This window comes from Rhinoraja longicauda, chromosome 20 (genome assembly GCF_053455715.1).
Source record: "Rhinoraja longicauda isolate Sanriku21f chromosome 20, sRhiLon1.1, whole genome shotgun sequence".
NCBI classification, from domain to species: domain Eukaryota; kingdom Metazoa; phylum Chordata; class Chondrichthyes; order Rajiformes; family Arhynchobatidae; genus Rhinoraja; species Rhinoraja longicauda.
In genome coordinates this window covers 4,621,429-4,642,292 of record NC_135972.1, presented here as the reverse complement: position 1 = coordinate 4,642,292, position 20,864 = coordinate 4,621,429, and the positions used below count along the sequence as shown (strand labels likewise).

At 38.8% G+C, this 20,864-nt stretch overlaps 1 protein-coding gene across 7 annotated transcripts in view; it reads left to right on the top strand.

The window, feature by feature from the left end:
- LOC144603513 (voltage-dependent L-type calcium channel subunit alpha-1C-like) overlaps positions 1 to 20,864 on the top strand; it is a 305,941-nt gene that overhangs the window by 144,961 nt on the left and 140,116 nt on the right. For all 7 annotated transcript variants that reach the window (XM_078416799.1, XM_078416795.1, XM_078416797.1 and 4 more), the window contains 4 exons: positions 6,410 to 6,436; positions 15,765 to 15,925; positions 17,935 to 18,160; positions 19,217 to 19,424. In XM_078416799.1, the coding sequence (XP_078272925.1) occupies positions 6,410 to 6,436; positions 15,765 to 15,925; positions 17,935 to 18,160; positions 19,217 to 19,424 (622 nt within the window). The remainder of the gene's footprint in view (positions 1 to 6,409; positions 6,437 to 15,764; positions 15,926 to 17,934; positions 18,161 to 19,216; positions 19,425 to 20,864) is intronic.

Sequence of the window (20,864 nt, the reverse complement as noted above, 5' to 3'; positions counted from 1 at the left end):
GACAATTCTCTCTGGTATTATTTTGTCTTATTTTCTCCATCTCTTTATCCGAGTTACAGTTTCTAACTTCTGTGTGTCGTATTTATGCTTCTTTATTTGCTTTAATTCTTGTTTTTTCCACACCCTTTCTCTCAAGGTTGCTGCAGGTGGCTGTGCATCAACTGAGGTAAACCAAAACAATCTCCTGATATGCAAGTTAACCAATTAACTTAATGGCAGAGCAGGGTCCATCATCGCTTTTATAATTTTCATACCTAAAACTGTTACCTTTAACAGTGCTATTAAGAACATTATTTTTAAAATGCAGATGCGGTCAACCCGAAATAAAAATAGAAAATGTTGGAAATACTCAGTAGGTCAAGCATCGAAGTGAAACAGAACTGACAACGGATATCAGGCAATAAACATTAACTCTTATTCTCACTCCACAGACGCTGCCGGACCACCTGAGTTTTTCCAGCATTTTCATTATTATGAAGTGTTAAAGAACATGCTGTCAATCACTGATTGTAACCACTACCTAGTTACATTTGTGGTAATATTAATTCTGGTCTTGTGGCATTGATGAAACAAGAGAAATGCAAGTAGCATCACAGTGAAGTCCATGATGAATCCAAAAAATAGGCTGTCAGAAAAATAGCAAAGCTGGTAATGTTTTTTTTAATTAAGAGTTTTTTAAATATGCACTGGTTTCCTCTCAGTCAGAGGGGCAATTAGACCAAATATATGCCAACATTATATTAAAATTAGTTAGATATTGGCTCTGTTTTCTACTTTTGATTAAGTGCACAAAGCACATATGTTCAATAATGTGATGAAGCAGTTTATGCTACCCACCACATACCCAGCTTCAATATACTAAATTTTAATGCGTTAATTTTCAAGACAATTTGCCCCATCAGACAGTACATTCGACTTGAACTTGAACTTGAAAATATCCTTGTGTTGAACATAACACATCTTAAATTGTGGCTTCGGAGTGAGAATTTGTAGCTGTGTTGGAAATGCATTTCCGTGGAGGCCTCTTATTTGCACAAAAAATAGAAATTATTCTCTTGTTTTGGGGAATTTTCTGTTTTAAAAAAAAGCAACTTCATGTAAAATTCCCATTATGGAATTCATTTTTCTGAAAGTTCAAGATTAATAATATGTTTCAGAAACTGTACTGAGAAGTTTCAGAACAATTGAAAATAAAAAGTTGAATTTGACAACTGATTGCGATCAACATGAGTCCTTGTATCAGTAAAAAGTCTATATATTTAGAGCAAAATTAAAATTGTTAGCTCTAGACATTTGAGCACCAAAATGGTGGATCAGCTAACAAGCTCAAAATGATGAGATTGTTGGTATCAACACAGAGAACACCAGCAGGAAGTATGTCTCTTCGACCCCAGAACTATAATTTTGGAGTTTAAATCTCATCTATTGCCTAGTATAAACATGTTAACTGATATCGTCAGCTGATTACCTACTTTTGGGGTTGCCAATTCACAACAATTAATGTAATACGAATATCACTGTACTTTAATTGGTGCACGTGACAATAAAAGACCTTTGAAACGTTTAATGGTTAACACATAATGCAACAGAAAAGATCTATCCTTTCAGTGTTATTTAAAAGAGTCATCTACTTTTTGCAGTGAATTACAATTGTTTTATTTTCTTTGCTCTGTCGATGACTCTGGAAGTATTTAGAACTTTCTAAGTTGCTCAAAGTTGCAGACAATGTTGCAAAATGTAAAACAGATACTGAAGCAGGTTCTTCACAAGGCCTTTGATAAGGTTCTGCATGATAGGTTGTTCCATGCAGTTAGATTGCATGAGATCCAGAGAGAGCTAGCTAATTAAATACTGAAGAAGGGACTCGACCCAAAACGTCACCAATTTCTTCTCTCCAGAGATGCTGCCTGTCCCGCTGAGTTACTCCAGCTTTTTGTGTCTACCTTAATTAGTTACATCATTGGCTTGATGGTAGGAAGAAGAGGGTGATGATGAAAGGTTGTTTTTCTGACTGGAGGCCTGTGACTGGTGGCATGCATTGAGGTTGGTACTGGGCCCATTGTTATTTGTCCTCTATATCAGTGATTTGGATGAGAATGTACAGCCATGATCACATTGAATGGCGGTGCTGGCTCAAAGGGTCGAATGGCCTACTCCTGCACCTATTGTATATTGTCTATTGTTCTAGGCATGATTAATAGGTATGCAGATGACACTAAAGCAGGAAGTATCATAGATAGTAAAGAAACTGTAAGAAAATAACTGCAGATGCTGGTACAAATCGAAGGTATTTATTTCACAAAATGCTGGAGTAACTCAGCAGGTCAGGCAGCATCTCAGGAGAGAAGGAATGGGTGACGTTTCGGGTCGAGACCCTTCTTCAGACTGATGACAGGTGGGCGAGACAAAGTCTGAAGAAGGGTCTCGACCCAAAACATCACCCATTCCTTCTCTCCTGAGATGCTGCCCGACCTGCTGAGTTACTCCAGCATTTTGTGAAATAGATAGTAAAGAAGGTCATCAAGTATTACAGCACGATCTTGATCAGCTGGGTGAGTGGGTAGACGAATGGCACATCATATTTTAATTTAGATAAGTGCGAGGTGTTGAATTTTGGTGAAGTCATACCAGGGGTATGGCTTTCACAGTGAATCTTAGGACCCTGCCGTTTTGTTGTCGAACAGATGGAGTACAGGTAAAAATGTAGCGTCACTGGTGAACAGAGTGGTAAGAATTTTGGCATCCTGGCCTTCCTCAGTAAGTGCATTGAGTACAGAAGTTGGAATGGTGTGTGTTACAGTTGTACAAGATATTGGTAAAGTGCTCTTAGAAAATTGTGTTCAGTTTTGATTCTTCTGCTATAGGAAATATGCCATTAGGCTGGAAAGAGTGCAGAAAAAATTAAAGAGGCTGCTGCCAGAACACAAGGGTCTTAGTTATAGGCAGACGTTAGCCAGGCTGGTCTTTATTCCTTGGATTGTAGGAGACTGATGGTGATCTTGTATAAAATCATGATGGGAATAGATAGGGTGAAAGCATAGAGTTTTGCATGTTGGGGAAGGAATGGGGAATCGAGAACAAAAGATTTAGTTGGAACCTGAGGGGCAACATTTTCACACAGAGGGTGGTAGGTATATGGAATGAGCTGCCAGAAGAGGCAGGTAAAATAACAACATTTAAAAGGTAAATACAGGTAAATCTGGATATTTGGATAGGAAAGGTTTAGAGAGATGCAAATTGAATTGTTTTATACAAGTGATCATAAACTTGGATTTTGTTGCTCATCAGTCAAACAAGCCTGGACTGAGATGATTGAAATCACTCCTAGGCCCAGAGATGCTCTGCCAAGTTCATCTGCCATCATGTTTAATGATGGTCAGAAACTTTCAACCAGATGTATTGTAGCCACTGATTTGTCACTCTGTTGGAATATGAACACAGTATAGCCCTTAATGGAGTGCAGGGGGAATAATCATTTGACCGCTGGATGATATTTTCCATGGTTTGACATGTTACTAGGTTTGAAATAATAATTTTGCTTTGGGCTTTACTTTGGGCACTGTTGCCAAGTAGGTGAAGCTTTCTGATAGATGGAAGGGAAAGTTTGAGATTGTCGGTGATTGGGAAATTGGAGTTGCAATTACTGGTATAATTTTTTTAACATTTTTGACAGATGGTCTGGTAGAATGCAGCATTAGATTTCCTTTCTTATTCTTCTTCCTCCAGTACTTCTCCAGTTCCTTCCCCTCCATGCAATTGTTTATAATTTGCCTACCTTATAACTATTTGTGGGATTGTGCATCAGCACCAGTGGTGTCAATGGCAGTGATGCCTATTGAGTATTTGTGAATCAGATATTGAATTAATGGCCCCCATGCAAACAGATATAAAAAAAACAACCAAGCTAACCTTCTCCTGAGAGTCCTACCTCAGTTTAGACTTGGGTGGCAAATACTTGAAAATTGGAGCATTTAAAAACAGTTCAACTCATCTTAAATGATTATTTGAGAATATGTTATCAATGAAAAGCTCATTCAACTAGAAATTAATTGAATAGACTTCAAGAAATCGTAGAAACTTTATGACTCAGAAGGAAGCCATTCATCCAACTGAGTCCATACTAGTTGCAAAAGAACTGTTAAGTCTAATCCCACTTCTCTCTCTGGCTCTGCGCATCTCAGCTCTTGAAGTAAATGACCAAGAGTTGTTTCCTTTGTCACCCCTTAAGAAAAGTGTTCCTAGAATCCACCACCATCCTCTGGGAAAGTCTTCCTTCTCAAGACATTGAAAAGTATCAGTACAAGTATTGAACCTAGTTCCAATTTGAGAATCTTTGTTGTGCTGGATTTTGTCACCCTGATAGACAAATACTTGTCTATTGAGCAGCATTGTACATACTAGGTTTTGAGAACATAAGCATCAAATATTAATCCACACTGTTAAATAAGAGGAATCTAAGGGCAAACAGTTGTCTAAATGGAGAAAGATTGCAGATGAACAGAGTATGGAGGGATCAAGGTATTCATATCCACGAATCAGGAAAACTTGGAAGGGAAATGCAGCAAGTTGTTGGGAAGACCAACAGCACATTGGGCTTTATTGCCTTCAAGGTTTAGGAGATTTGCCTGTTCCCTTTTAGTTACATTCTCCTACAGTTGGCTATCCAATATCTTGCCCTGTAATAATGAGTACCTTCTTAAGTGTATTTGAGAGTCTCGATTAAATCCTGGCCTTGCCAGCAAAGCTTACATTTCATGAATGTGCAAATGTAAAAATATAGTTCTATTCTGAACCCTGATCTTTCTTTGTTTAGGAAGGACCTACAGATGCTGGTTTAAACCAAAGATAGACACAAAAAACTGGAGAAACTCAGCGGGTCAGGCAACATCTCTGGAGAAAAAGAATAGGTGACGTTTTGGGTCGAGACCCTTCTTCTGACTGCAATTCTGAAGAAGGGTCTTGACCTGAAACGTCACCTATTTTTCCCCAGAGATGCTGCCTGACCCGTTGAGTTACAACAGCCTTTTGTGCCTGATCTTTCTTTAATCTGTTAGAATTATTTTAGATCTTTATAAAATGGTATGTGAGATTATCTGCTAAATTGTTTTACCAATCCAAAGTGCTAGACTTACTGAGTATTCTCATATTTAAAGGGTCGTAAAGATTTTCCACATGGGTTAAGAGAAAGGTCTTGACAATGACCTACACACATTTCTCCACACATTACCTTCTGAACGTGTATGATATCTGAAGTGCTGCCACATTTCCTGTAGATGCAGAATCTCCCATTCACAAGAACCTTCGTGTAGTATTTGAGAATTAGGAAGACTGTTGCCTCTTTTGTTTTGTCATGTGCCATCTGCCGAGTTAGGATTTATTCTACAATGACTTCCACCAATTTATGCAGTCAAACACGTCTTTTATTTAAGTGCTGTGGACTGGATTTCTGCAGTTTGTAATTACTCAACTTGCCCCCAAAACAAATTTGTGATGACAGTGAAGTAAAGTGGACTGAATAGGTTTACTGTCCTTTAAAGGGAATTGAATGGATTTGTGAACTAACATAACAAGGTCTGATAATCCATTAGGCTTTTTAGGTAATTAGGCAATTTAACAAATGCAGTAAAGACATCAAATACTCTATGGTTTTGCTGCATGGCCTCTTCTTCTTCTCACTTTCACATAACCTTTTATTGTGGATGAAGTGTGTATTTGTTGCTATGCTGTCTCTAAACTGTAGTCCTCCTATGTTGTTTATAATGCTTTCATTAATTTAGTAAAATGCATCCTGTTTATAACAGATGGCAAGAAACTCTTTGATTGTCATAGCCTCTTGATGTCCTTGGTGTATTTAACGATGTGCCATGAGGTCTTGACAATAGCAAGTGAGAAATCCCTCGAATGACAATTTGCAAAAAGGTTGAGGTGGAAAAATTCAAGGAGATTTTATCACTTCCATAGCCATTGGTAAAGCCATGGCACCTCAGTCCAGTAGGTTCTATTGTAGCATATGCAGACTTTTAAATTGCTGTTCTGAGAAAGTATCTCAGTTTGCACATTCTTTTCCATCATCTCTTGCTGTGCTCAAACAGGGCAAACAAGTTTTCAAACTGGTTGCTTATTATTGTACATAAATACCTCAAAATCTCCTAAGAGACATGGAAATTGCAAACTATATATTTCTTTCTAATGAGCGCCCAGATCCCTAAATCATTTTCTGCTAGTTTGAAGTAGTGTCTTTCTCTTATTCTAGCAAAATGTTAACAGCTGCTCTTCCTGATTGTTGACTAGCACTGAGACTTTGCATTTCTAGACAAGCAATCAATCCGCTCGATTAACAACATAAATTCAAGAGATTTCAATTCAACAGCTTGTCAAATCATCCATAATCTTTAATTTTGTGTTCCAGGCACAGAATTTCCAAGTCCAAGTTCAGGTGAGTTAATACATAATATATTTCATGTAGTAATTCTCTTTGTATAATTTCTGTCAGACTGCTTGAAAAATTGCAAGTCATATACAATGGTAAATATAGGTAGTTTATCAAAACCACAGCATATTAACAGAAGCAATGCTTCCGAAATTGAAACAATGCCTCTGGTTTAGATTGACTATAACTAGTACGGTCTCAGAATCAGAGAGTTGCTTTGTATGTGGTAGTCTATGACAAAGATGTACAAGATAACAATTGCATTTTGAAGCATGGGACTAACTATTGACAATGCCCTCCTTAATGTTTGGGACAAAGACACATCATTTATTTATTTGCGTCTGTACTCCACAATTTGAGATTTGTAATAGGAAAAATCACATGTGGTTAAAGTGCACATTGTCAGACTTTATTAAAGGGTATTTTTATACATTTTGATTTCACCATGTAGAAATTACAGCTGTGTTTATACATAGTCCCCCATTTCAGGGCACCATAATGTGTGGGACACATGGCTTCACAGGCGTTTGTAATTGCTCAGGTGTGTTTAAATGCCTCCTTAATGCAGGTATAAAAGAGTTCTCAGCACCTAGACTTTCCTCCAGTCTTTCCATCACCTTTGAAAATGTTTATTGCTGTTTATCGACATGAGGCCCAAAGTTGTGCCAATGAAAGTCAAAGAAGCCATTATGAGACTGAGAAACAAGAATAAAACTGCTGGAGACATCAGCCAAACCTTAGGCCTACCAAAATCAACTATTTGGAACATCATTAAGGAGAAAGAGAGCTCTGGCGAGCTTACTAATCGCAAAGGGACTGGCTGGCCAAGGAAGACCTCCACAGCTGATGCCAGAAGAATTCGTTGTATAATAAAGAAAAAACCCCAAACACCTGTCCGACAGATCAGAAACACTCTTCAGGAGTCAGGTGTGGATTTGTCAATGGCCACTGTCCGCAGGAGACTTCATGAACAGAAATACAGAGGCTACACTCCAAGATGCAAACCACTGGTTAGCTGCAAAAATAGGATGGCCGGGTTACAGTTTGCCATGAAGGACTTAAAAGAGCAACCACAGTTCTGGAAAAAGGTCTTGTGGACAGAAGATTAACATATCAGTGATGGCAAGAGCAAAGTATGGAGGAGAGAAGGAACTGCCCAAGATCCAAAGCATACCACCTCATCTGTGAAACACGGTGGTGGGGGTGTTATGGGCTGGGCATGTATGGCTGCTGAAGGTACTGGGTCACTTATCTTCATTGATGATACAACTGCCGATGGTAGTAGCATAATGAATTCTGAAATGTATAGACACATCCTATCTGTTAATTCAAACAAATGCCTCAAAACTCATTGGTCAACAGTTCATTCTACAGCAAGACAATGATCCCAAATATATTGCTAAAGCAACAAAGGAGTTTTTCAAAGCTAAAAAATGGTCAATTCTTGAGTGACCAAGTCAATCACCCGATCTGAACCCAATTGAGCATGCCTTTTATATGCTGAAGAGAAAACTGAAGGGGACTAGCCCCCAAAACAAGCATGAGCAAAAGATGGCTGCAATGCAGGCCTGGTAGAGCATCACCAGAAAAGACACCCAGCAACTGGTGATGTCTGTGACACAGTGGTCATTGCATGCAAAGGATATGCAACAAAATACTAAACATGGCTACTTTCATTTGCATGACATTGCTGTGTCCCAAACATTATGGTGCCCTGAAATGGGGGGACTATGTATAAACACTGCTGTAATTTCTACATGGTGAAACCAAAATGTATAAAAATGGCCTTTATTAAAATCTGACAATGTGCACTTTAACCACATGTGATTTTTTTCTATTACAAATCTCAAATTGTGGAGTACAAAGGCAAATAATTAAATGATGGGTCTTTGTCGCAAACATTATGGAGGGCACTGTATTTTGCATTTTTTTTCCTTTAATGACTCTGTATACTATCTGTACTGCTCTTGGCATACCTAGGACTGGTATCTTACTCTGATCAGTAATTTTGACACAGCACTCATTACTTCCTCCCATCAATGTTTCCAAACTCGTCAGCCATCCATTGTACTCACCTCTGAGAATATCATGTACTAAATCGCAGTCATTCTTCAGCTATCCATGTATACTGCAGCAAGAGGTTAGCTAATCAGCTAATAGTCGAACAAGCCCCTACAACTAGGTAATTTTCATTGCAAATGTTTCCGTTATATTTTTGTATCCATAGCCAAATGTCATCAGGTCATAAGTAAAGTCATAAGTGATAGGAGTAGAACTAGGCCATTCGGCCCATCAAGTTTCCTCCACCATTCAATCATGACTTATCTATCTCTCCCTCCTAATCCCATTCTCCTCCCTTCTCCCCATAACCTCTGACACCTGTACTAATCAAAAATCTATCTATCTCTGCCTTAAAAATATCCACTGACTTGGTCTCTACAGCCTTCTGTGGCAAAGAATTCCACAGAATCACCACCCTCTGACTAAAGAAATTTCTCCTCATCTTCCTAAAAGAACGTCCTTTAATTCTGAGGCTATGACCTCTAGTCCTAGAATCTCCCACTAATGGAAACATCCGCTCCACATCCCCTCAATCCAAGCCTTTCATTATTCTGTATGTTTCAATGAGGTCCCCCCTCATTCTTCTAAACCCCAGCAAGTACAGGCCCAGTGTCACAAACGCTCATCATAGGTTAACCTACTCAATCCAGGAATCATTCTTGTAAACCTCCTCTGGACCCTCTCCAGAACCAGCACATCCTTCCTCAGACATGGTGCCCAAAATTGCTCACAATATTTCAAATGGGGCCTTACCAGCGCCTTGTAAAGCCTCAGCATTACATACCTGTTTCTGTGTACAAGCCCTCTTGAAAGAAATGCAAGCGATGAGTTTCCTTTCTTTACTACCGATTCAACTTGCAGATTAAATTTTTGGGAATCCTGCACCAGCACTCCCAAGTCCTTTTGCACTTCCGATTTCTGGATTCTCTCCCCATTTAGAAAATAGTCTATGCCTTTATTCCTACTACTAAAAAGCATGACTCCACACTTTGCTACACTATATTCCATCCGCCACTTCTCTGCCCACTCTCCAAACCTGTCCAAGTCCTTTGCTGTGTCCCTGCTTTCTCTATACTACCTGCCCTTCACCTATTTTCTTATCATCCGCAAACATGGCCACAAAGTCTTCAATCCCTCCGTTCAAATCTTTAATATACAAAGTGAAGAGTAGAAGCCCCAGCACCAACCCTGCGGAACTCCACTAGTCACTGGCAGCCAACCAGAAAAATCCCCCTTTATAGCCAATCTTTGGTTTTTGCCATCCAGCCAACCTGTTATCCATGCTCACATCAGTCCTTTGATACTGTGGGCTCTCATCTTCCTTAGCAGCCTTGCGTGTGGCACCTTATCAAAGGCTTTCTGAAAATCTAAGTAAACAACATCTACTGACTCTCCTTTGTCTGTCCTGCTATTTACTTCAAAGAATTCCAGCAAATTTGTCAAGCAAGACCTCCCCTTCACAAAGCCATGCTGACTTTGGCCTATTTTATCGTGAACTTCTAAGTACTCCGTAACCTCATCCTTTATAATGGACTCTAAAATCTGACCAACCACTGAAGTCAGGCTAACTGGCCTATAGTTCCCACTATTCTGCTTTGCTCCCTTCTTGTGCAGTGGCATTATATGTTTTAAAGTTTTCTTTAACTATATTAAACAGCCGAGTGTTCTTTATCCTTCTAACCTTTGTTCTAATGTCAATAAATAGTCACTGTGGTAAGCATCTTTAGCTTGTTGCAAATATGCCACATAAAATAACTGTGATTTGTGCCATTTTGTGCAAACTGTTAAAAAGTGTCTTGCGTAAAGTCATATAAATTCAGTTGAAAAGTCTGGGTATGTAATTAACTTTAAGATGTCTTGCAAGTATGTATTTTTTTCCGTTAATGGCATTCCCAGCTGCCAGCGGCAGGAATGCTAATTTTAGCTCAGTGTTGCATAGCAACTGTGTGCCATTTATCCTCTGAGACCGCCCTGCTGTGACATAAGTATACACAGAACTCAAAGTAAGGGGGCAATGCTTCACTGATAAGCAAGGCACTTAATGACATCATCATTATCATCTCTCCAGGTATAGGAACCTCTGTGACTCTTTCCAACATGTTGGATCAATACAAGAGCAGAGGGATCTAGTGGTAGAGCAGAGGGATCTAGGAGTGCCGATGCATGGTTCCTTGAAGGTGGAGTCGCAGGTAGATAGGGTGGTCAAAAAGGCATTTGGCACATGGGCCTTCATCAGTCAGACTATTGAGTATAGAAGTTGGGAGGTCATGTTGCAGTTGTATTAGACATTGATGAGGCTGTGTTCAGTACTGGGCACCATATTATTGGAAATATGTTGTCAAGCTGGAAATGGTACAGAGAAGATTTACGAGAATGTTGCCAGGACTAGAGAGTCTGAGCTATAGGGAGAGGCTGAGTAGGCTGGGACTCTATTCCTTGGAACGCAATGAGGATAAGAGGTAATCTTATTGAGGTATATAAAATCATGAGAGGAATAGATCGGGTAGATGCACAGAGTCTCTTGCCCAGAGTAGGTGAATCGCGGACCAAAGGATATAGGTTTAAGGTGAATGGTAAAAGATTTAATAGAAATCTGAGGGGGTAACCTTTTTCACACAAAGGTTGGTGGGTGTATGGAACAAGCTGCCAGAGGAGGTAGTTGAGGCAGGGACTATCCCAACGTTTAAGAAACAGCTAGGACATGGATAGGACATATTTGGAGGGATATGGACTAAAAACTGGCAGGTGGAAATAGCGTAGCTGGGACATGTTGTCCGGTGTGGGCAAGTTGGGCTGAAAGGCCAATTTCCACTCTGTATCACTCTATGATTCTATGACTCTATGATTATACAAGAGCAAGTGATTTGTATATATTCTTAAAAGTCAGCACAGAATTACTAAGTGCAATAATCTGCTGATGTGAAGGGATCATTGGCTAATACACTTTGATATTGACTATATTTCCCTTCCTCTAGAATGTTATAACATATTATAATATCACAATTTTTTGCTAACTGTGATTTAAAAATATATATATTGTCCTAATCGCCACACTGGAAATAATGTATATCCTTGTCTTAATTCTGCCCATGCTCCTAAACAGTTAATTGAAGTAGGGTAATCCAAAAGTCACAAAATAACTCCAAGACCATAACCATTAATGCTGGAGAATCTACCTAAGATTGAAGGATGTAATGGCTGTGTTCCTTTACCTATTGACCTATTGACAATGCCAAATTAAGATTTAAAAACATAATCCTTAGACTGTTCTAATTTGGTTTGATAGCTTTCATCAAAACACCTCTATAGAATTTAACACCTCACATGGCAGCCTTCATCCCTGTGAATTGTATGGTACTACGAGATGCAATGGAAGCTCGTCATATGACACTATCATGTAATTTGCACCTAATTAAGTATGCTTGTGCATGTATGTACAAATGTATGTCTTTATGAGGAAAATATCTAAATAGGCGTACAGTACCACAGATCTAGAACAGTAGACTAGGGTGATGGAGGAACTGAAGGAAATCCACATTAGGCAGGAAATGGTTTTGGGTAGACTGATGGGACTGAAGGCTGATAAATCCCCAGGGCCTGATGGTCTGCATCCCAGGGTACTTAAGAAGGTGGCTCTAGAAATAGTGGAAGCATTGGAGATCATTTTTCAATGTTCTACAGATTCAGGATCAGTTCCTGTGGATTGGAGGATAGCAAATGTTATCCCACTTTTTAAGAAAGGAGGGAGAGAGAAAACGGGTAATTATAGACCAGTTAGTCTGACATCAGTGGTGGGGAAGATGCTGGAGTCAATTATAAAAGATGAAATTGCTGAGCATTTGGATAGCAGTAACGGGATCATTCCGAGTCAGCATGGATTTACGAAGGGGAAATCATGCTTGACAAATCTACTGGGATTTTTTGAGGATGTAACTAGGAAAATTGACAGGGGAGAGTCAGTGGATGTGGTGTACCTCGACTTTCAGAAAGCCTTCGACAAGGTCCCACATAGGAGATTAGTGGGCAAAATTAGGGCACATGGTATTGGGGGTAGGGTACTGACAAGGATAGAAAATTGGTTGACAGACAGAAAGCAAAGAGTGGGGATAAATGGGGCCCTTTCGGAATGGCAGGCAGTGACCAGTGGGGTACCGCAAGGTTCGGTGCTGGGACCCCAGCTATTTACGATATACATTAATGACTTAGACGAAGGGATTAAAAGTACCATTAGCAAATTTGCAGATGATACTAAGCTGGGGGGTAGTGTGAATTGTGAGGAAGATGCAATAAGGCTGCAGGGTGACTTGGACAGGTTGTGTGAGTGGGCGGATACATGGCAGATGCAGTTTAATGTAGATAAGTGTGAGGTTATTCACTTTGGAAGTAAGAATAGAAAGGCAGATTATTATCTGAATGGTGTCAAGTTAGGAGGAGGGGGAGTTCAACGAGATCTGGGTGTCCTAGTGCATCAGTCAATGAAAGGAAGCATGCAGGTACAGCAGGCAGTGAAGAAAGCCAATGGAATGTTGGCCTTCGTAACAAGAGGAGTTGAGTATAGGAGCAAAGAGGTCCTTCTACAATTGTACCGGGCCCTGGTGAGACCGCACCTGGAGTACTGTGTGCAGTTTTGGTCTCCAAATTTGAGGAAGGATATTCTTGCTATGGAGGGCGTGCAGCGTAGGTTCACTAGGTTAATTCCCGGAATGGCGGGACTGTCGTATGTTGAAAGGCTGGAGCGATTGGGCTTGTATACACTGGAATTTAGAAGGATGAGGGGGGATCTTATTGAAACATATAAGATAATTAGGGGATTGGACGCATTAGAGGCAGGAAACATGTTCCCAATGTTGGGGGAGTCCAGAACAAGGGGCCACAGTTTAAGAATAAGGGGTAGGCCATTTAGAACGGAGATGAGGAAGAACTTTTTCAGTCAGAGAGTGGTGAAGGTGTGGAATTCTCTGCCTCAGAAGGCAGTGGAGGCCAGTTTGTTGGATGCTTTCAAGAGAGAGCTGGATAGAGCTCTTAAGGATAGCGGAGTGAGGGGGTATGGGGAGAAGGCAGGAACGGGGTACTGATTGAGAGTGATCAGCCATGATCGCATTGAATGGCGGTGCTGGCTCGAAGGGCTGAATGGCCTACTCCTGCACCTATTGTCTATTGTCTATTGTCTATTGACTTCCCTCCACACATTTCATAGAATCATCAATACCCATATTATGCTAGTTTGCCAGGGTAATTGACTTGGAAAATCTTCTCTGACATAATTTGCAAAAAGGATCAATAGTTATGGAGTGCACTTTTTATTCAAAATATTTTCAGTCATAATGTGGCAGAGTTAGAAACCAGCATGAGTGAAGTTGTATATAATATTTGTTGTAAAAAATATTACAGTTGAATGATAAGGTACCAAGTTTAACTCCAGTAAACAATTTACATACTGCATTAAAATCAATGATTGCGTTCTGTGGAATAAGCATAGACCTAGATCAGTACAGCACAGGAACAGGTTCTCCAGCCCACGCTATCTGTTGGAAATGATGCCAAATTAAACTTCTTAATAACTTCTGCATTTGATCCATATCCCTCCATTCCCAACATATTCAGGTGTCTATCTAAAAGCCTTTAAAACGCCACTATTATATCTGCTTCTACCATCACATCTGGCACTCACTACACTGAATGAAAAAAAATGGCCCTGCGTTTCTCCTTTACATTTTTTCCTCCTCTGATCTTAAAGGTGTGCCCTTTAGAATTTGACATTTCCAACCTGGGGTAAAAAAATTCTCACTACCTACTATGCTTCTCTTAATTTTATAAACTTCTATCAAGTCTCTCCTCAGGCCCCAAAGCTCCATAAAAACATGTTTGTCCAACCTCTCCCTCTAATCTAGCAGCATCCTGATTAATCTCTTTTGCATGCTCTCTGACTTTCTGACTCTTATACTCAATGGTCTGACTGATGAAGAGAAGTATCTGCACTTTTTTACCACTCTATCTACTTGTGTTTCTACTTTCAGGGAGCTTAAGATCCCTCTGTTCATCCATTCTGTTAAGGGTCTTGCCATTAATTGTTTACTTTCCCCTTTTATTCCCATAGTGCAACTCCTCACACTTGCTCAGTTTAAACTCCATCTGCTATTGCTCTTTCCAAATCTTTATTCCATAATCTATGTAACTATCCTTGAACTGCCTTCTACACTGTCTACATCTTCACCATTTTTGTTGTTGCTTGATATATATATATATATATATGTTGCAAGCAAAGCCTAACCCTAAGAAGCCTCACCAAAAACATTCCTGTCACTGACATGAATCTCACCAGCCTAAAATGTCCTTAATTATTTAAAAAAGGAACAACATTGGCTGTTATCCAGTACTTCAAGATCTTGCCTGCAGATAGAGGTCCTGCAATCTCCTGTCTTGCTTCCCTCAACGACCTGGAATAGATCCCATCAGGCCCTAGAAACATGCACTTAATGCTCTGCAAGAGACCAATACCATTTATTTCTGGATCTCAAACTAGCATATTAATATACCCCTCTCATCTCACCATCCTCCGTGTTCTTCTCCACAGATACCATTTTTGTTCTATCTATGAAACCAAGTATATTTCCCAAAATAAAATAAAAAATTTCTATCAGTATTGTAATAATGTCAAAATCCTATTTAAAATATCACATTTTGGAGTGTTGAGATAACTCCTTAGGCTGGAGGGTTCAATCTTTTTGGGTCATGTATATGAATGTTCTTTATGTTCAAAAAACTGGCCGTAATTTGTAAATAGACTCCAGTGAAATATAGGAATTAATGAGTGGTAATGGGACCAGTAAAAGTAGAAATATTGAAAAAAATGATTACTAATATTAAAAATTTAACAAAACTAAAATCTGTCTTTTTTCTTACCGTACATTAAAATATCCCATTTTCTCCTGATGATGAACTGATCAAGCTACTTACTGTGTGAGAACTATTTACATGAACTTCTGAGGTTCTTTTTTTATCCTCACCAAATGAATGATAATCTGCTTATAGTATCAATCAAACAACTCTAGAATCCACTTATTTTTACTCCATTTTTACTCATTTTGTCTATTTGGTAGGAAAGAACAGGTAGTAAACATAAAAATCTCACCACCATGAAACAGACTGTATCATTCAACTCTTTTTCATTTTTGTATTTTCCCACTACCAAATGCCCTCTTACAGTTTATGAAATTAATAAAACAATTAGAAAATCCTTTCTTCACCCTCAGCATCACTTTTGTTATTGCAGCCGATATTGGCGGAGATGGAACCGATTTTGCAGGCGAAAATGTCGAGCAGGCGTGAAGTCAAGTGTGTTTTATTGGCTTGTGATATTTCTAGTATTCCTCAACACCCTTACCATTGCATCAGAACACTACAACCAGCCCGATTGGCTTACTCGTGTTCAAGGTAAGGAAAGAGCTGAATGAAAAAAATGCAATCCTGTTTGCCTGCTGCTTCGCAGCAATACCATTTATTCCAGATTTTTTCAAATTAAAAAAAAAAAGCAAATTAAAAAAAGCAAAACATCCTTAAACTTTCTCTGTATCTGAAAATATGATTAATCCACAGTGGAGCAACATTGCGTTCATTTCCTGACCTCTTATAAAGCCAGCAGGTGATTTGGCCCTTGACTTCTCTGGGAGATTCTCATGTACACCTCTTTTAAATGATAACTACAAAAGTACATCACCAAAAATGTGTTTTCAGTATGATGTTTAACTTTGATGATCTGAATAATGATAGTTCCTATTTGCTCATAAAACACTAGCTATTATTCATCCTTTTATTCTATAACCATACTTTTGAAAGAGCCAGTTCTTAAACTACTTTCTTTACCAGGCATCTCCACAGTTAGTATCCTGCAGCCTCATTGCTTAATCAGTTTAACTTTCATTTCCTTGCACCTTCAATGACTTTTGCAATGAAAACTAACTTTCATTGGGGATTTATCGACCACCTTTTTTCTGAACAGCAAGGAGATTGCAGTTCGGCATAAGTTATATTGAAGCAACCATGGCGATCATGAAACCTTATCCACCCAGAATTTACAGGAACCAGTGTTCATAATTAGATTTATCTAAGGAGTAATCACATCACAGACAAGACTTCATTAAAGCAGCACTCTGTGAGATCTGTAACTCAAACTGGCATATTGGTGTGTTGACAGGAAATGCAGCAACAGGAAATGCAACAACACTGATCTGGGAAGCTCACAATTGTCAATTTTTGATTTTGTGGGATCTTTAGAAACATTAGGTGTTACTCAATACTGTTTTAACACTATTTAACAGCAGTGAAGGAATTTGCAGGCTGAGGTATTTATTTACATCATTAATTGATCTCTTGCAGCATTGCACATGGTAGAGAAATTATTTATCTGTATGACTCATTCTATCTTGCTTTTGTCTTTATGTTGCTGTTTCCCTCTATCTTGTATCTTTGATTGTGGCACCATTTCTTTTCCTATTTTTATTCTATCCTTCTGAATGGACATCAGCACTGTAATGGCAAAATGAAAAGATATTTCCTTAGTATAACTGCTCAAATTATATGGAAAACCGTATTGTTTAATTGTGCTCTAATTCAAACCCATTTCCCAAAATATGTAGTCCAAATTTAGGCTTTTAAGAGCAATTTCAGATAAAAACTTTAAGGGGGCCATTAAAGTAAATTAATTGGATAAATATAATTATGGTACTATAAAATATGCACTTAAAGACATTAGAAATTCCAAATTCAAATGTAAATCGGAAGAAAAAAATCTGGAAATATTTTGAATAATTAATGTTAACCTACTGAGTAGATAGTAAAATAAAGTTGATAAAGCTAGACAAAATTGGTTAATAATGTTGATATGGTAAATTGTGGTGAAAGCAAGCCACAAAAGATTGCATAACTCTTAATATCTTTGTCAATTTTCCAAAAGTCTGCAATATTCCTCATGGCACCCTGAGGAAATACACCAAATTATGTGAAATTAATCTTGACACCATAGTGAATCCTGAGTTCATGTCATGGTTCACTCTTCATAAGTAGAATAAGTAGTTATTTCCTATGGGATAATGGTGATACTACACATTGCTTGCATGTGTTGAAATGGGGAAAAAATTGTAGTTATTGTTCTAGTAAGTGCATGTTTAGCATTCGACTGGATTGCCCCAAGCTTTCTTAGCTGATCTCAATCAGTGCTCAAACAATTATGAACATCTTGGTCAGCCTGGACGAGTTGGGCTGAAGAACCTGTTTCCGTGCTGTATGACTGAATCTATGAATCTAACTCATTAGCAATTACTCCAAAACTAGGAACATTTTGGAATAATACCATTCTAATGTAGTGATTTTAGAAATGGAAGAAATATGGCAAAAAAATTTGTGGGAAGATGGTTTTTTCAAGTTATTTTTTATTCCTTTCATAGATACAGCAAATAAAGTTATTTTGGCACTTTTCACCGGTGAAATGCTACTTAAGATGTACAGTCTTGGATTACAAGCTTATTTTGTATCACTCTTTAATCGTTTTGACTGCTTCATTGTCTGTGGGGGAATCCTTGAGACTATTCTAGTGGAGACCAAGATTATGTCTCCACTTGGCATTTCAGTGCTTCGCTGTGTACGACTTTTGCGGATATTTAAAATTACAAGGTAAAGTTTTACTTACCTCTCTTTTTGAGATGTTTGTCAGAAATGTCAGAATGACAAATATAAATTTGGGAATCTTGTGTTAACCTGGTTACTTAAATTAATCTTGTGAAGAATAAGGCAGAATTCATAAAGATAATTTGCAGCTACATTTAATTTATTTGAGACTTTGGGTTTTTGCACATTTCAACAGGAATGGACAAAAATCAGGCAACTGTAGATTTAAAATAATGATACTTTGAAAAAAATAATCAAATTAATTAAACAAGCATATTTATCACATGTGGGTGGCACAACATATTCTATATTAAGATAAAAACTCAAAATTGCATCAATATTTGATTTGAGAGCAGAATAATGTGTTAAAATTAATTTCTAGATTGGGAAGTGATCCTCATTTTAGTTACTGCTTAATTTTAATTTAGGGGTTAGATTAGGAACAATAACAAAATTATATAACACCTTTAATAAAACAAAACAGCAAAATGTAATCACATGAGATTGTCAAATAAATTGTAACACAGCCTTGTAAGGAAACGCCAGGGAGATAAAACTGTAGATTTTTTTAAAACTCTTTTTGTAGGAAGAGAAAGGTAGGATGTCAGAGATATTTAGGGGGGGGGGAGGGGGAATTCCACAGCCTCGAGCTAGGGAAATGAAAACAAAGCCACTAAAACCAGGAGTGATTAAGAAGCCAGATTTAAAGATATGTAGATTTATTGAAGTTTGATGTGGCTCAAGCTATAAAGGGAGAAAAGACTAAAAACCATGAAGCGATAAGATATTGCTTAACCATCAGCCAATATGGTTCAATAAACTCAAGGAACATTTAGGACCTGCAGCAGAGCTTAGGTGACTTCACGTATAGAGACAATGGTATAAAATAAGATAAACAGGTGTGTATTGGAATCATCAGGTTTACAAAGTAATGGATGGGAGTTTGAGCTGAGGACTTTAAGCCCATTCACAGGTCCATTCTGCAATATCGTATAAAGTATTTGAAAATATCCTTGATGTTGTGGACAAGAGTGTAATTACATTCTTTGTTTCTATATTTAGATACTGGAATTCCTTGAGTAATCTGGTGGCTTCTCTTTTGAACTCAGTCCGGTCAATTGCTTCTTTGTTACTGCTCCTCTTCCTTTTTATCATAATTTTTTCTCTCCTGGGCATGCAACTTTTTGGAGGAAAGTTCAATTTTGATGAGATGGAAACTAAACGGAGTACATTTGATAACTTTCCTCAGTCACTTCTTACTGTCTTCCAGGTATGTTATGGTTCCTTCAACACAATACTATATCATCAAGCCTAAATGGAAAATGATAACCAACTTGTAGAATGTTAAATTATGAATAAAAAACATATTGTTAAATCCACAATGCTAATGTTGAAACAATCAATGAAACACTTTTCCATGAAAATCTCTGTTCCTTGTTGTCTGTATTTGTTTCCTGAACACATATATCTACAAGTCGTTGTGCATACAAGTGTGCTATTGGGCAGCACTGAATGGGGGTTATGTTTTGTCACAAATGGCATGATCAAGGTGCATAGGATTAATGGTGATTTGGTAATTTGGATCCAGAACTGTCTTACTCCAGACAGAGGGTTGTGGTGGAAGGGTGTTATTCTGGCTGGGGCTTTGTGACCAGTGGAGATCCACAGGGATCTGTGCAGGGATCTCTGTTGTTTGTGTTACGTGTACATGACTTGGACGTAAATGGATTGGTTAGTGAGTTTGCAGACAACATCAAATTGATGGAGGTGTGGACAATGAGGATGAGTGCAAAGTATACAGGGGGAAAAGATCAGCTACAGAAATGAGTGGGAAAAGGCAGAGAGAGTTTAATCTGAGCAATTGTGAGGTGTTGCACATTGAGAAATCGAATGCAAGGGGAAAGTATACATTTAATAACAAGACCCTGGAGAGCATTGATATAAAGAAAATTCTTCAGGTCCAAGTATATAGCTCCATGAAAATGGCAACACAAGTAAATAAAGTGGAAAAGAAGTCATGTGGTATACTTGCCTTCATCCTCGAAGCATTGAGTATAAGAGTCTGGAAGTCATGTTGCAGCTTTAGAGGACTTTGGTTAGGTTGCATTTGGAGTATTGTGTGCATTTGGAGTATTGTGTTTCATGGGGTCAAAGGAACCCAGGGCGCCCAAAGAAACGGCTCAAAGACTGTATCGAGGACCACCTCCAGCACGCAGGCCTAGCCCCAAAAGAACTGGAAACCCATGACAGGACTGGCTGGCGTACAACTACTAGGAAGGCGGTCAGCAGTTTTGAAGATAATTGCCGAAGCTGACCCATTAGTGTCAGAGGAGGAAGACTGCAGACTTAAATCCTCCCACAGCAGCTTTCATGTGCCCCTACTGCTCCCACGTGTGAGGCTCGTGCATCGGACTTGTGAGCCACACTCAATCCCACAAGACATGAGACTGCACAACTATGCCATCATTGTCTACATTTCTCCAGTTCTTCTCTCCCGTTCTTCTCTCCAGTTCTTCTCTCCATTTCTTCTCTCCAGAGATGCTGCCTGACCCGCTGAGTTACTCCAGCATTTTGTGTCTATCTTTGGATTAAGCCAGCATCTGCAGTCCCTTCATACACACACCATTGTCGTCTACAACGGGCCACCACCACAAGAAGGATGTGGAGGCTTTGGAGAGGATGCAAAAGAGGATTACCTGAATGCCACCTG